At 45.5% G+C, this 14503-nt stretch overlaps 1 protein-coding gene across 2 annotated transcripts; it reads left to right on the top strand.

Moving 5' to 3' along the window:
* The first annotated feature begins 455 nt into the window (after window positions 1–455).
* CX3CR1 (C-X3-C motif chemokine receptor 1) lies at window positions 456–12616 on the top strand. Of its 2 annotated transcripts, XM_054016742.1 has the most exons (3): window positions 456–569; window positions 2129–2200; window positions 10777–12616. In XM_054016742.1, exon 3 carries the CDS (start codon window positions 10790–10792, stop codon window positions 11846–11848), a length of 1059 nt encoding a protein of 352 aa, XP_053872717.1. In that variant the 5' UTR covers window positions 456–569; window positions 2129–2200; window positions 10777–10789; the 3' UTR covers window positions 11849–12616. The 2 variants fall into 2 exon arrangements, with proteins under 2 accessions (XP_053872717.1, XP_053872718.1); XM_054016743.1 differs by lacking the exons at window positions 456–569; window positions 2129–2200 and adding an exon at window positions 5169–5237.
* Window positions 12617–14503: the final 1887 nt, after the last annotated feature.

Raw genomic sequence — 14503 nt, 5'->3', positions numbered from 1 at the left:
TTTCAAGGCCTTTTACTTGCTAGTTAGGGCTTTTCTTTACAACACACATTTCTCTAACCAAGTTTAAGCTAATTCTAATATTTTATATTGATTCTCCGAGCAGGCTGGTGGAGTCAGAGTTGCTGAACCAGGGCTGCTTAACACACACTGACATTCAGTGCATGCTTGTACGCTGGCTGGGAGCATCCAGACGGGGAGCTAGAGCAGCAGAGCATTTTAAGACACTCGGGGTTACAGGACAAGTGGTGGCAGAACCTCTCACGGGTTTGGGTCACGCCCCAAAACACAACACCCATCTGGTTTCATTATTCCACCCTACTACCAGTGTGGGACCTGAGCAGAGAGCTGACTCTGCAATACATCATTGCATCAGTAGATGAATAGCCCAAGAACATTTTGCAGTTCAGCCCAGGAAACGTTCATTTCCCCTGCTGAGCGGCAGCTGGTTGTATAGATGCTGTGCACTACCAATACCACAAAAGGATGACAGAAGAAGTAGAAATCTTTTTAAGGAACCATCAGGATCAGCTAGAAGAACATATTCACTTTCCATGGCAGCATACCCTCAGGTAAGAGAGAATTATGCTTTATGTAGAATTTGAAGGTGACACCATAGAAGAGGGATATTTACTAATGGTCTCTTATGTATCTAAGGAACTCTGTAGGTACCAACCTCCTGCTATCTGAGTTGACATTTAAGGTTCTTAAAAATGACAGTATAATGGGTAACAGCCATGAAACTAGAAAAGGGGAAGTTTAGGTTAGACATTATGGAGGTGGAGGGGGGAAATCTTGCTGTGAGATCAGGAAGACAGTAGAATAATTTGCCGTGAGAAATAATTAAGCACCACCACCAGAGATCTTTAAGGACACATTGAAACACTCATGGATTTAGTGTGTAAGATAGTCCAGCACTAGAGCAGAGGGATGGACTGAAGGACCTGTCTACCCTGTCATCTGACAGTCTCTGGGTATTGTTTTTTATTTTAGATTTGTATTAAGATTTTACAAATACACAAGGTGCCAGGGTATATTACTGCCCAACATGGTCCAAAAAACAACCACCCCCACAACATCAATGTCTACGCACATCCCTTTAATACAGAGAAAATGTCAGAGAGGAGAAAGGAAGCGAGAAAGCATGGTGTGAAGGATGATCTTATGGTATAGATACTGACCCAAAAGATCTGATTCCTGGCTTTGCCACAGATTTTCCATGTGACCCTGGGCAAATTGCTTGATCCATTTATGGCTCAGCTTCCCATCTGTAAAAACTGGGATAATTAATAAATAAAGGCAGGCTTACCTCACAGGGTTGTGAAGATACATGTATTTATGTTTCTGATATGCTTCTCTAATATGGTGATGTAGGTCAGATAGGTACCAGTAATGAGATAGATGCACCTCCAGAAAGATGAACAAGTGCTTCCAAATATGTTACCTTGCAACAAACCATCAATAAGTGTAGCACACCCCACGGGTAGTGAACTGGTTAAACTATAACAAAAGAGAAATATGGTCACTATCTACAAGTATATGAAGAATCTTATTAAAATACCAAGGAGGGAAAGGAGTTGTTTTAAGGAAAGTTAAGGCTGAATACACCTCTACCCCGATATAACGCTGTTCTCGGGAGCCAAAAAATCTTACCGCGTTATAGGTGAAACCGCGTTATATCGAACTTGCTTTGATCTGCTGGAGTGCGCAGCCCCCTCCCCCCTCCCCCCCCCCGGAGCACTGCTTTACCGCGTTATATCCAAATTCGTGTTATATCGGGGTAGAGGTGTACCAAGAAAGATTTCCCAATTCCTATTAGATGTTGGAATAATCCCTAAAAGGAAGAAGTGGTTGGAATCCCCATTACTGAAAACTTGGCTAGACACTTCTGGAAAAGACAGGCTGCAATGTACCTCATTGACAGGCAGATGAAGTAGCTGACTTAACAAGTCTTTCATCTCTAGTTTCAAGGAAGGTATCATACAGATAATCATACAAACAACAACAAGGGAAAGGGAGGGGTGAGGAAGTAAGTAGGTGTGGTATTTTAAGGAAGAACGAGAGGGTGGAATTAACAGTCACTGCAAAAGGGCAAGATAATGAATTCCATGTGAAAATTTGTCTTCAACAGAACATAGAAAAGAAATCTGAATGATTAGAGAGGAGGGACGACCCTGCAGAAAGAACTACTGACAAAGAGCAGGTAAGATAAACTTAGAAAAAAAAAATTGAATCTGTATGAATTGGCCTATCCAGTCTACATGTATCTTAAAAGCATTCAAGGAATCATCCAACATACATATTTACCACGGAAAATTAATTTCTAAAAAGTATGGACTGCTTGGGGGAGGTCAGCAGACTGGGGGAAACAAATGTTTCAGGGGCACAACCAGAAATTTGGTAAGAAGTGGGCCCAACTTTCTCCCCACACTGCTCGGCCCAGAACACTCCCCCTGCTGCTCCCCCACCCTGTCCTGAGCTCTCTCACACTTCCTCTGCACCCAAACCACACTCTCGGCCCTGCACCCACTCCACACACACTCCTATCCTGCTGCCCCACACCTAGCTCCACACCCTTTCCCTCACCTTGCCCTGCACCCAGCCCTGTGGTCTCTCCACCTCTAAACCCAGCCCCAAGCTCTTACCCAGAGAGGCAGTCAGGCTGAATAGCACCATTCCCCCTCCCCCCCAGGGGATGGGCAGTTCTGGAAGCCTACTGTCTCTCTGCTTCCCTAGGAACCCCTAAAATCCCAGATCCAACCCTTCCACCCATCTGGGGTTTCCCAGTGGCCCCTGCTCCACTTCTCCACCGAGACTGGGGGTGCTCAGTGCCCATAGGATGCAGAAAAGACGTCAAAGGTGTGGGGGCCAAGCAGGAGCACAAGCTCACAATGCCCCTCAAATTTAGCCTGGCTACCCCGTCATCCCAGCAGGGAAGGGGCTCTGCTGTTATGCCTCCCAGTTCTGGTCAGGGGCCAACGGGTGGGGGGGGGGCTGGGCCCTCTAGACATCTCCCCCTCCCCACCATTGAACCACTGGAATATAGTACACATTTAAAAAAAAAAAAGAAAAGCGGAGTGAGCCTAGCAATTATCATCCTGTAAAGCTAACAGCAAAACACCAACCACCTCAATGGAATTATCAAGCAATCAATGGAAATTAGGTGCATAAGTGCTTGTAAAAATCCCATTAGGTGTCTATCTGCATCTTTAGGCACCTAAATATCTTTAAATCTGGTCCTTTGGGACTTAGGAGTCTAAGGCCTTGGCTACACTTGCGAGTTACAGCACTGTAAAGCCTCCCCCAGCGCTGTAACTCACTCCCCGTCCACACTGGCAGGGCACTTGCAGCGCTGTATCTCCCTGGGTACACCGCTGCAGGTACTCCACCTCCCCGAGAAGCATAAGAGATACAGCGGAGTGGCTACGACTCACGGATGTGAGTGTAAACGCTTGCAGCGCTGTACTAATCACCTTCTCAAGTGGCCAATCCTCTCCATTGTTGTGACCGGCTGCAGGAATGCGGAAGTGCCGGTTTCAAAGCTCGTACCACAAAGAAAAAGCAAATAACTTGCTGTTTGCTTTGAGTGAGTGAATGAATGAGCGGGGGCCGGGAATTCGGAACTTGCAAAATAGAGAGCTGACATGCTCCAAAAAGCACTCTATCTCCCCCCACACTCCCTGTCACACTCCACGCCCCACCCCACCTCATCCCATTTTGAAAAGCACGTTGCAGCCACATGAATGCTGGGATAGCTGCCCATAATGCACCGCTCCCGACACAGCTGCAAATGTTACAAGTGTGGCCACACCACTGCGCTGGCAGCTGTCAGTGTGGACAGACTGCAGCACTTTTCCCTACTCAGCTGTACGAAGACAGGTTTCCCTCACAGCGCTGTACAGCTGTAAGTGTAGCCAAGTCCCACTGATTGTCAATGAGACACAAGAGAGACTACAGACCTAGATCAGGATAATTACGCCACTCGGTGTGAAAAATCCACATCCCTGAACGATGTAATTAGGTCGACCTAACCCCTCATGCTTCTCCCATTGACATAGCTACCACCTCTTAGGAAGGGGAATTAACTACCCCAATGGGAGAAGCATCTTCACTTAAGCACTTCAGCGGCACACCGGCATTGGTGCAGCATTTTAAGTGTAGACCTGCCTTAAGTTACTTTTGAAAATGGAACTTTGACATCTAAAACTCTGCGCATCTTTTAGCGACATGGCGGTAGTGGCACAGCCGTGTCGCTAAAAGCTGTGTAGTGTAGACATAGCCTAAATCCTAAAAGTGACAGTTGTAATGATTTAGCGAGTCAAAGTGTCTTTCAGAGCGGATCCATGGGGTAACCCCTGGGGATCAGTGTCTCTGGCCTTGTGAGAGTTCAAACAGCAAAGAGATGGAAAATTTTCCTGTGTCTTTGTTTTATTTCCTTCATTCAGTCTCTAAGGCTATGTCTACACTACACAGCTGTTAGCGACATGGCTGTTTGTCGGCTCTCCTGCCGACAAAAAACTTCTACCCCCAACGAGCGGCGTTCGCGTTGTCGGCAAGAGAGTGCTCCTGCCGACAATGCACTGTTCCCACTGGTACTTGCTGCGGCAAAACTTTTGTCTTTGGGGTGAGAGGGGGGGTTAACACCTCTGAAAGACGACGGTTTTGTTGTTCAATTGCCAGTGTAGACATAGCTTAAGTCCATAGGACGAGCTTCCTTGCATGTAGTATTTCCAAGGTGTGATAGGCCATTAATCAATCCTTTGTATTGCGCTGGTCCTTGACGGCCCATCTGATTTTGACAGTTCTTCTGGACAGGCAGGGGGAATCACTCTTAATTCTTCCCATCTGAGTTCACAAGTTTAAAGCAAACATTTTTAAAAAGTTATCAAGCAAAATTTACATATTTCCTTGTAGCATGGAATACCGACATTATAAATAAGATGGATGCACGCAACAACTGACAAACATTGTTTAGAGTCTAAACACTACATACATTCTTATAAAACTGATACCTATTTTGAGCAATTCAAAACACACAAGTGAACTGCTCTGGTCTCCAGCTAGGTGTTTGTCCGTTCTTAGATAGTGCCTGCAGCCTTGGCAAGATGCTTGGCAAGAGCTGCCAGCATCACAGAGGCGTCACCAGAAGCCTTATAACTTCATCAAGTAGAGAAAGAAGAACACACACCAGCCTGCAAGTGGATCACAGACAGGCAAGAGGCGGATGGGTGTAATCATGGGTATGCAGAAGCGGGTGCATCTGTGTGTGGGAAGGGCGGTGGCAGAGAATAACTAGGGTGGGACTGCCTAGGCATCCGTATGTCTTCACATATGTCTCCACTATAAGTTAAGGCTTGTCCAGGACCAGTGCAGGCATAAATTATTCAGTATTATCTAAATATACTTCCCTGCTGTGAAACATGATCTCAGGGAGAAAACCCACATCTGTGCTGGGTACACTGAAGCCGTGGTTTGTTTAGATGAGCAAATCAAACAAGAGTATGAAGGGTGTGACTGAGGTGTGAAAAATCCTTTAGGGTTAAATTTCTGAGCGCTACAGTCGCTGTCTCAGCAGGGTGTTAGATTAGCACCCGAGTGAGAACATCTAAAATAGACCTTTGGCTAAAAGGTCTGTTTTTGACTTGTCAGCAGTAATGCCTGTAACTCAGGGCACATCTTCACAGGGGGATAATGAGCTCTACAGAGCTGTGATTTCTAAAGCACACTAACATTTTGCTCATTAATTGATCTGTAGTCCCCTTGTGCATTTTAACATAGTACCACAGCACTTCATTAAAGAGCACTAGGGAACTTTTAGTGCACACCAGCATGGTCTACATGGACCAATTAATGCCTAACACGTTAGTGAGATGTAGAAATCATGCCCCCATATTGCACATTTCTGCACCATAGAGACAACCCCTGCAGGCTCTTAGCATGGTCTAAAAGTGGTTAGCATGAGTTTTTGTAACATCGTGTTGAAATGAGTGAGCAATTGGGCTGGAAAGATGAGAAATGTAAACTGGGTTTGCTCTCTTTTCACCAAACGTGTGGATGATGGCCACTAAAGATTGCAAAACTATTTATATATGTATGTGTGTATATTTACATTTATACACATACACACTACAGCAGTGGTCACCAACTGGTCAATTGCAATCTTCGGTGGGGCTGCCGCTAAGACAGGCTCCCTGCCTGCCCCGGCCCCACACCACTCCCGGAAGCGGCCACCACAACCCTGCGGGCAGAGGGACAGGGGTCTCCCTCCACAGGCTGCTCCTGCCTGCAAGCACTGCCCCCGCACCTCCCATTGGCCAGGAAAGGGGAACTGTGGCCAATGGGAGCTGCAGGGGCAATGCCTGCAGAGAGGGACAGCGCGCAGAGCCATGTGCCACCCGCCCCCCTCCCAGGGGCCGCAGGGGTGCATTGGCCCCTTCCAGGAGCGGCGTGGGGCCAAGGCAGGCAGAGAGCCTGCCTTAGGGGCAGCCATGCTGCGTAGCCAACTGGGAGCTGCTGGAGGTAAGTGCTATTTGGAGGGAGGCTGCACCCCAATCCCCAGCCCTGACTCCCCTCCCAGAGCCAGCACCCTGTACCCCCTCCTGCATCCCAACACTGCCCTGGCCTGGAGCCCCCTCCTGCACCCAAACTCCCAGAGCCCACCCTCCCCCCCCACTGTACCCCAATCCCCTGCCCCAGGCTCAGCCCAGAACCTCCTCCCACACTGCAAAACCCTCGGCCACAGCCCAGACCCTGTACCCCTTCCTGAACCCCAACTCTAGCCCCCTACCCCAGCCCAGTGAAAATGAGTGAGGGTGGGGAAGAGTGAGTGACGGAGTGGGGGCGATGGAGTGAGTGGGGCAGGGCTTTGGGGAAGAGGCAGGGTGGATCCTGGGTTGCTCTTAAATTCAAAAAGTGATCTTGGGCGTAAAAAGGTTGGAGACCACTGTACTACAGTATAGAATGCTTGAGAATCACTGATGTGAGAAAGAGTGTGTTGGCAGCAGGGCCGGATTAACTCTCCTGTGAGCCCAGGGCTATTAGATTTTGTGAGGCCCCTGAATACAAGTCATTTTCCTGGGAGGGAATTTGGTGCAGGAGAGGGCTGGGGCAGGGAATTGGGGTGCAGGAGGGGGTGCAGGGTCTGGGAGGAAGTTTGGGTACAGGAGGGGATTCTGGCCTGGAGCAGGGGATTGGGGTGTAGGAGGGGGTGCGAGGTGCAGGCTCTGGCTGGGAGGTGCTTACCAGAGGCGGCTCCCAGCCAGTGGCGCAGCAGGGTTCAGGCAGGCTGCCTGCCTGCCATAGCCCCATGCCACTCCCGGAAGCGGCCGGCTGCGGACACATCTCTGGGGCCCCTGGGACGGAGGGGGACAGCGTGTCTCTGTGCGCTGCCCGCGCCCACAAGCACTTCCCCCGTAGCTCCCATTGGTTGGGAACATGGTAGCAGCCGGCCGCTTCCAGGAGCGGTGTAGGGCCATGGCATGCAGGCAGGGGCGGCTCTAGCTTTTTTGCCGCCCCAAGCACAGCAGTCAGGCGACTTTCGGCGGCGCGCCTGCGGGAGGTCCCCGGTCCCGCGGATTCGGCGTACTCGCTGCTGAATTGCCGCTGAATCCGTGGGACCGGCGGACCTCCCACAGGCATACCACTGAAGGCTGCCTGACTGCCGCCCTCGGATGGACCAGCAGGTGCGCTGGTGCCTGGAGCCACCGCTGTTTGCAGGCAGCCTGTCTGAGCACTCCACTGCACTACAGGACTTTTAGTGGCCTGAAGTTGGAGATTACTGCCTTTGATTTATTTTTGTGGGGCCCCCCTTGAGCCAGGGCCCTGGGCTGCAGCACCTAAAGCCCCTGCCTTAAACCGACCCTGGTTGGCAGGGCAGTATATCATCTGTTACCTGAAACCAAAAAGCAGAATATGTTCTACAGCTATGTTTTTAGAAGCTTGGTAAGCACAAAAATAGAGCAGGGCTGTGCTTGGGACCAGAGGAAGTAGACTACAATAAAATGAGCTGGAGAAAAAAAAAATAAGGAAGAGAGGTGGTTTGAGAAAGAAGCAGAAGTTGATTTAATGTTTGCTGTATTCTACAAGGGCAAGTGTTTGAGTGAGGGGTTGTTACAAACATTTATAGCCTAGTGCAGTGTTTCTCAGCCTCTTCAAATTAGATCCCTTACTAGGGATCAACATTTTTCAAAATGCCCTTAGGTTTGCAATAAATAGAAAAATGATAAGCCTATAGAATGTACGGGTGTGTTTCAAGAGATTGACAGAGAATCCCGACTGCAAAGGGTAAGGGGGTGCAGGGAGAGGGAGATTCTCTTAGCTTGAGACTGATAATAATAAAATAATAATATTTTCAACATCCCATGCCCTCCCTGATTGCCTTTCATAACTCAAACAAACAAATAAAGAACTAATGACTGGTACTACTAATCATAATGAGCCTTCCTAGGGGAGGGTACGAACCACCAGTTAAGAGGCTCTGGCCTAATTGAATACAGCGTTACCATACGAGCCAATTTTAAAAAAAAAGAGGCACTTACGGTATATACACAAAATAGGAAGCTGTGGGAGGACACAAGGAGGTGGCTACATACACATGCATTCCAATTGCATGTGCAATATGGGTAAGTAAGTGTACAACCATCCGACTGTGTCTGCAATTGCCCCCAAGACTCAGCATGCCCTATGGCATGAAAGCCACTGCCTGTCAAACACAGCTGTGTGTGTGGTATGGTATTGAAACTTTCCAAAGGAACCCACAAGCAGAGTGGTTAAGCTTGTATCATTGAGAGAGGGTCAGCACAGCCTGAGGCCCATAAAGGGGGAGAGAAAGTAAAAAAACCCACATAAGTTCCCTGTCTCAAAATAGCAAATGTCAAACAACACACCTGGGGATCAAATGCAGCATAGAGATGAGGGGGTAGCCAGCAGATGCTGTTAAACCTCAAGATTCAGCTTCAGGAGCTAGCCGTATTTACAAGTCCTATTGATCAGACATTTGGGAATAGCTGGATACTTACCCCATAGATCGGAATAACAAGTGACCTACGGTGTGATGGGCAGATGTCCGAGAGAAGGCTCAGCATCACGAGAGCAGGCAGAGCGGAGAATTTTGCTATGGTGTCAGAGAGGCTGATTTGAGCATTACAGCCGTTGCTCACCCTGCCAGCCAGGATACTGCAGTGTCCATCACAGAGCTGTGTATCCAAGTAAAAAAATCAGATCAGATGAGAAGGGCCCATCATGATTACCTAGTCTGACCTCCTGCATACAGAGGCCATTGGTTTCTCTCAGTAATTTCTACAGCATCCCAATACCTTGTGGTTGAACTAGTATACACATGCAGTAAGGAAGAATGTATCATATCCCTTTAGTAAACTGTTCCAATAATAAGAACAGGAGTATTTGTGGCACCTTAGAGACTAACAAATCTATTTGAGCATAAGCTTTCGTGGGCTACAGCCCACTTCTTCGGATGCTTCCTCCCACTGGTAAAGATTTGCAGAGCAATTCCAGTTAGAATTTTCCTAATTTCATTGGTGCTTATTATGCCTTTGCTAGCATCAGATTCCTTCTCCCCATTTACGTTTTTATAGAATGATCAATGCATAGAGACGACTGACTTTAAATCCAGCAACACAGATGTGGCTACTGGATGGACGCTACAGGCCGGCCCATTGATTTAAGTGAGAATGCTGCCTGCATTGGTACTGCAAGAACAGGCTAAGGGTGATTTCTGCTTATTACTAACATTGCCTCACCTACTCCCTTCTCTAGCTTTACAGCTAGCAGCAGTCAGAAAACCCTTCATGGTTAGCCTTTCTCCATCCCTCTTTCCTGTGCCAAAACCCCAAAGAGGATTTTAAATATGTAAGAGGACTTTTCATTTCAAATGTTTTGGAGTAGAGCAGGTTTGAACTTTGCACAGTGAGATGTTGTAAAACAAAGCCACAACTTCCAGCTAGCACAGAAAATAGCTGATAAATTATTACAAAATAAGAGAGAAACTTCACGCTGCATGGCAGAAATCAATCACCGATGACTTGGCATTACAAGGAAACATCCTCTGTGGGCAAATGAATTCCTAATGGTCAATAGTGCAGTTTCTTGCGACTTCTACTGAAGCATCTGAAACCTTTGTCTTTTACTACGTTTGTACAGTGCCTAACACAACGGGGCCTGATCTAAACTGGGGCCTCTAGGCAACACTGCTATACAAATTAACAATGAAGCAAGCAAATTTCCAATCTACCTTTTCTTTTTGTTTGTTATGGGATGGTGGGAGCATGATTCAGGGGGTAGCTCCTCTGAGCTGGAGATTGGTTTGAACACCAGTAAAATTGCCCCTTCATCATGGGCTTTCACAGGCCATTCTTTCTATGCTATGTTACTGGGCTTCTGTGTCACGCATTCTTGATATACAAAATTCCTGTGAGTTTCCTACATTAAAAAAAATGATTGTTTGCAATCAAACAAAGGAGCCAACCCATTAAAATAACACATGCTTTAGGCAAGTAGCATGGGCATCTCACTGGTTTTTAATCATTCCCCACAAACAGAACTGTTTGTAGAAATCCTTAAGTGCTACATCTACCAGTGCTCAGGGTGTTCTACGTTTTATGCTGACGAACAGATTTATTTAAGGCATTATTTGTGGGGCTCAACTCTTGATTCACTATCTCCAAGAAGAGAACTTGGCTCGCTCACTTAACTGTATTTTGCAGGTTGCTGGATTTACCTCTCTGATGACTATTTTTCCTCCTTTTATATTTCTTTTGCAAGGCAATCACTCATCATGACCCAGGAATACCCTGAGGTGACAACTGAATTTACCTATGATGAAGCAGCTGCAGTTTGTGATCAAGTAAACATCCAGGCATTTGGGAAAGTATTTCTGCCAGCCTTATATGCCCCTGTGTTTGTTCTTGGCCTGGTGGGGAATCTCCTGGTGGTTTTTGCCATCGTGAAGGGCAGTCGACAGAAGAGCATCACAGACATTTTTCTCTTGAACTTGGCTATCTCGGACCTGCTCTTCGTGATCTCTCTTCCTTTCTGGGCTTTCTATGTGATGCAAGGATGGACGCTTGGGAACATTCCATGCAAAATCATCTCCTCACTTTATTATGTGGGTTTCTTTGGGGGCATGTTTTTCATCACCATCATAAGCATCGATAGATACCTGGCCATAGTTCGGGCAGCATTTTCTCTGAAAGCCAGAACAGTCAGCCATGGCTCTCTTACCACTCTTGGAGTGTGGGCGGTAGCTATTTTAGTCTCAGTGCCACAATTTGTGTTCACCCAGGAGGCAGAGGAACAATGCATCCCTAGGTACCCTGATGATCTTAAGGAAATCTGGCCTATTTTCTGCAATGTGGCAATGAATGTCTTAGGGTTCCTTATCCCAGCTTGTGTCATGAGCTATTGCTATTTTGGGATCATCAGGACATTGCTCTCCTGCAAAAATCACAAAAAAAAAAGAGCCATCAAACTAATTTTAGTGGTGGTGGTTGTGTTTTTCCTCTTTTGGACCCCATACAATGTACTGATTTTTCTGGAAACTTTAAGACACTATAAATTGATTAACCAATGCCACGAATTTATAGACTATGCAATGCATGCGACTGAAACACTAGCATTCAGTCACTGTTGTCTCAATCCAGTGATCTATGCTTTTGCTGGGGAAAAATTCAGGAAGTACCTTTGTCACTTGTTTCTAAAGTGCTGCTTGTTCCTGTGCCCCTGTGGGCCCTGCCACCGATACCCGGCTAGCTCTATAACTACCTCTCCAGAAAGCATGCTAAGCAGCAACCAGACCCAGAATACCAGTGACCAGGATGCGTCTGTCCTTCTGTGAAAGGTTTTGTTAGCATATCTCTAGAAATACACCTCCTCCAGGCTTCAGAGTGGTAGCCGAGTTAGTCTGTATCAGTAAAAACAACGAGGAGTTCTTGTGACACCTTAGAAACTAACACATTTATTTGGGCATAAGCTTTCGTGGTATATAACCCACTTCATCAGATGCATGGAGTGGAAAATACAGTAAGCAGGAATAAACATACAGCACATGAAAAGATGGGAGTCAAATATAACATGTGAGTGTACCTGAATGTCAGGTATTCCTTTTGCTCAACATTAATTATTTTTTAAAAGTACAGCTTCAATGATGACAACTGAACAACACGTCAAAACAATATTGCAGCGGAATTAAGAAAAAAAAAGAGAAAAACAGCACCAGGAAGAAAAGAAGAATTTAAGGACAAATCATGTGATAGAAATGTAGACAATCAAAGTGTGTTTGTGAATATAAACATACCTGTATGCACACACATGGAAAAAGGAAAAAGCAACGTCTGTAAAGTCCATGGTCCAGCTGATTGATAGTAATGGGGAATATTTGATATACTGTATATTGGGTTACTCTTAGAGTCCAGTGTAAACTGAGGAACACCTTTGTTTTTCCATTCTTTCTGATCCAGCAGCATGTTCTTTTATACTGTATATTTGGTTTGAAAGCTCTTTGGGGCAAGAACGTCTTCTTATGTCTTATGGGAAGTACCCAGCACATTTCTAAAGCAGTGTGTAAAGGATTTTTTTGTTTGTTTCTGGATTACTTGTTGCTACAAGTATTTTATTTGTTAATGCATAGCTAATAAAATACTAATGGTTTTAAAAAGTTCTTTTTGATTATTATTAGTTTAGTACCAACAATATGCTCAGCACTATACAATATGTAAAAATGAGGAGAAAAACTGGCTGTAAGCCCACTAAAAATCAAAAGGAGTCCTTCCATTGACTTCAAAGGCCTTACAGCCCTTAGCCCCAATTCAGCCGAGCACTGCAGCACATGCTTAAATGCTTTGTTGAATAAAAGCTGACACACAGAAGACACACCTGGAGAGGGGATAAGTAGGTTGGGATATTTTTGAAAGCGTCGTTTAAGTTATAAACTCAATGATTGAGTTCACAGCAGCTATTCAAGAGTAGGGGAAATGGGCCATATTCAGTGCATTGTAAATATATGATGACTCTTAAACATGTCCCGCTAATCAATCACATTGGACTGTTTTTTAAGAGATTAAAGCAACTCCAACACCACAGTTTTCTGGAACCAAGGATACATGGGAACCCTAAAGTATTTACAGATTTCAACTTTTCTGTCTAAAGTCTGTGTGTATAAGGAGCAGTTTAGATCTGTTGGATTTAAGGCATGTCCTACCTGCCCAAGGGTCAGCTAACATATTTTATACATTGCACTTATAAAATGATCTGAATAAGTGACAACATCATAATATATGAACAGTATATAGGTAAATGTCATTCATAACAAGAAGTAGTGCAATTAGAATCTTAACCTCTTCAGAGTTCCAATGCTGAGCAGTGTCTGACAAAACCAAGGATCCAATCCTGAAAAAGGAGCCCACGTCGGTGGACCCCTGCACTTTCATGGATCCTGGTTGATACAGCTGGTCCAAAAAATGTCTAATTTTTAAAATTTTCAACAGAAATTTTTTTTTCCACAAAAAAAAAAGTTCCCATTTTTCAACTAGCTCTATTCATTGGCTTTCATAGGGCTGTGGAAGGGCTCAGAGATCTGCTTATGCAGAGTCAATTGGAGAACTGGGACCCAAAATTCTGGATCTCATCACCGCTGAACCGCAAGGATGTTAGGATCTGAACCCACCTATAAACATGATACTTTAAAGCCACAGAACCACCTGGAATGTTTTCTTCTTTACATGTAATTTTACTAATATCCCATTTTTGCAATTGTGTAACCAGCACTGATTAATAGTGAAGTAGAAATTTCTAATTAAATGCACTAGATTTAATCAAAATATTACTGCTGATGTTTTAGACATTGACTAGAGGCATGTGGACACCCATTCTCCATTCATTCTAATGGGAATTGGGTGCTCAGATATCTTTGATTACTTTGAAAATTTTGGCCTAAATGTTTAAACAAGCCAGATAAGAGATCGCTGCCCTTCCCCGCAAAGCAAATAGTTCCTTTTTTAAAACATCATGAACTGTGCAGAAAAAAAGAGGAAACACCCAGGGGTAAAATGAGAAGTGCCTCCCAGGCAAAGGCAATGACATCAAAGTAAAGAGGTTAAAAATAAATGTTAGGAAAGCTCTGTGCACACGCATGAAATGTGGTTGGACATGAGCAAAGAAGTCACACTTGATAATGTAATCACTTTCGTTTTGCATTTACACCCGACACACAGAGCATGAGTTCATGCCTATTGAATCAATAGGAGTCTTCCCATTACATTTCAATGGACATAGGCTCAGGCTGTCAGGCTACAGCAGTGTGTGAACAGCAGTGCACACCAAAGTGCTGCACTGTAACTCCCTTGCATGGCTGCTCCAGGCATGAACTAAAAGGTTCCTAGTTCGCATTAATATAATCCTCTTCCAATTACATTAATGTCAACTAGGAACCTTTTAATTCACACCTGCAATGTTCACATGAGGGAGTTATAATGCAGCACTTTGGTGTGCATTG

This window comes from Malaclemys terrapin, chromosome 2 (assembly GCF_027887155.1).
Source record: "Malaclemys terrapin pileata isolate rMalTer1 chromosome 2, rMalTer1.hap1, whole genome shotgun sequence".
Taxonomy (NCBI): domain Eukaryota; kingdom Metazoa; phylum Chordata; order Testudines; family Emydidae; genus Malaclemys; species Malaclemys terrapin.
The sequence above is the reverse complement of the archived record's forward strand: the minus strand, read 5'-3'. Positions and strand labels throughout refer to the sequence as shown.

What these genes read in the sequence shown, in the direction of transcription:
- CX3CR1 (XM_054016742.1), top strand. Translation starts at nt 10,790, where the DNA reads ATGACCCAGGAATACCCTGAGGTGACAACTGAATTTACCTATGATGAA.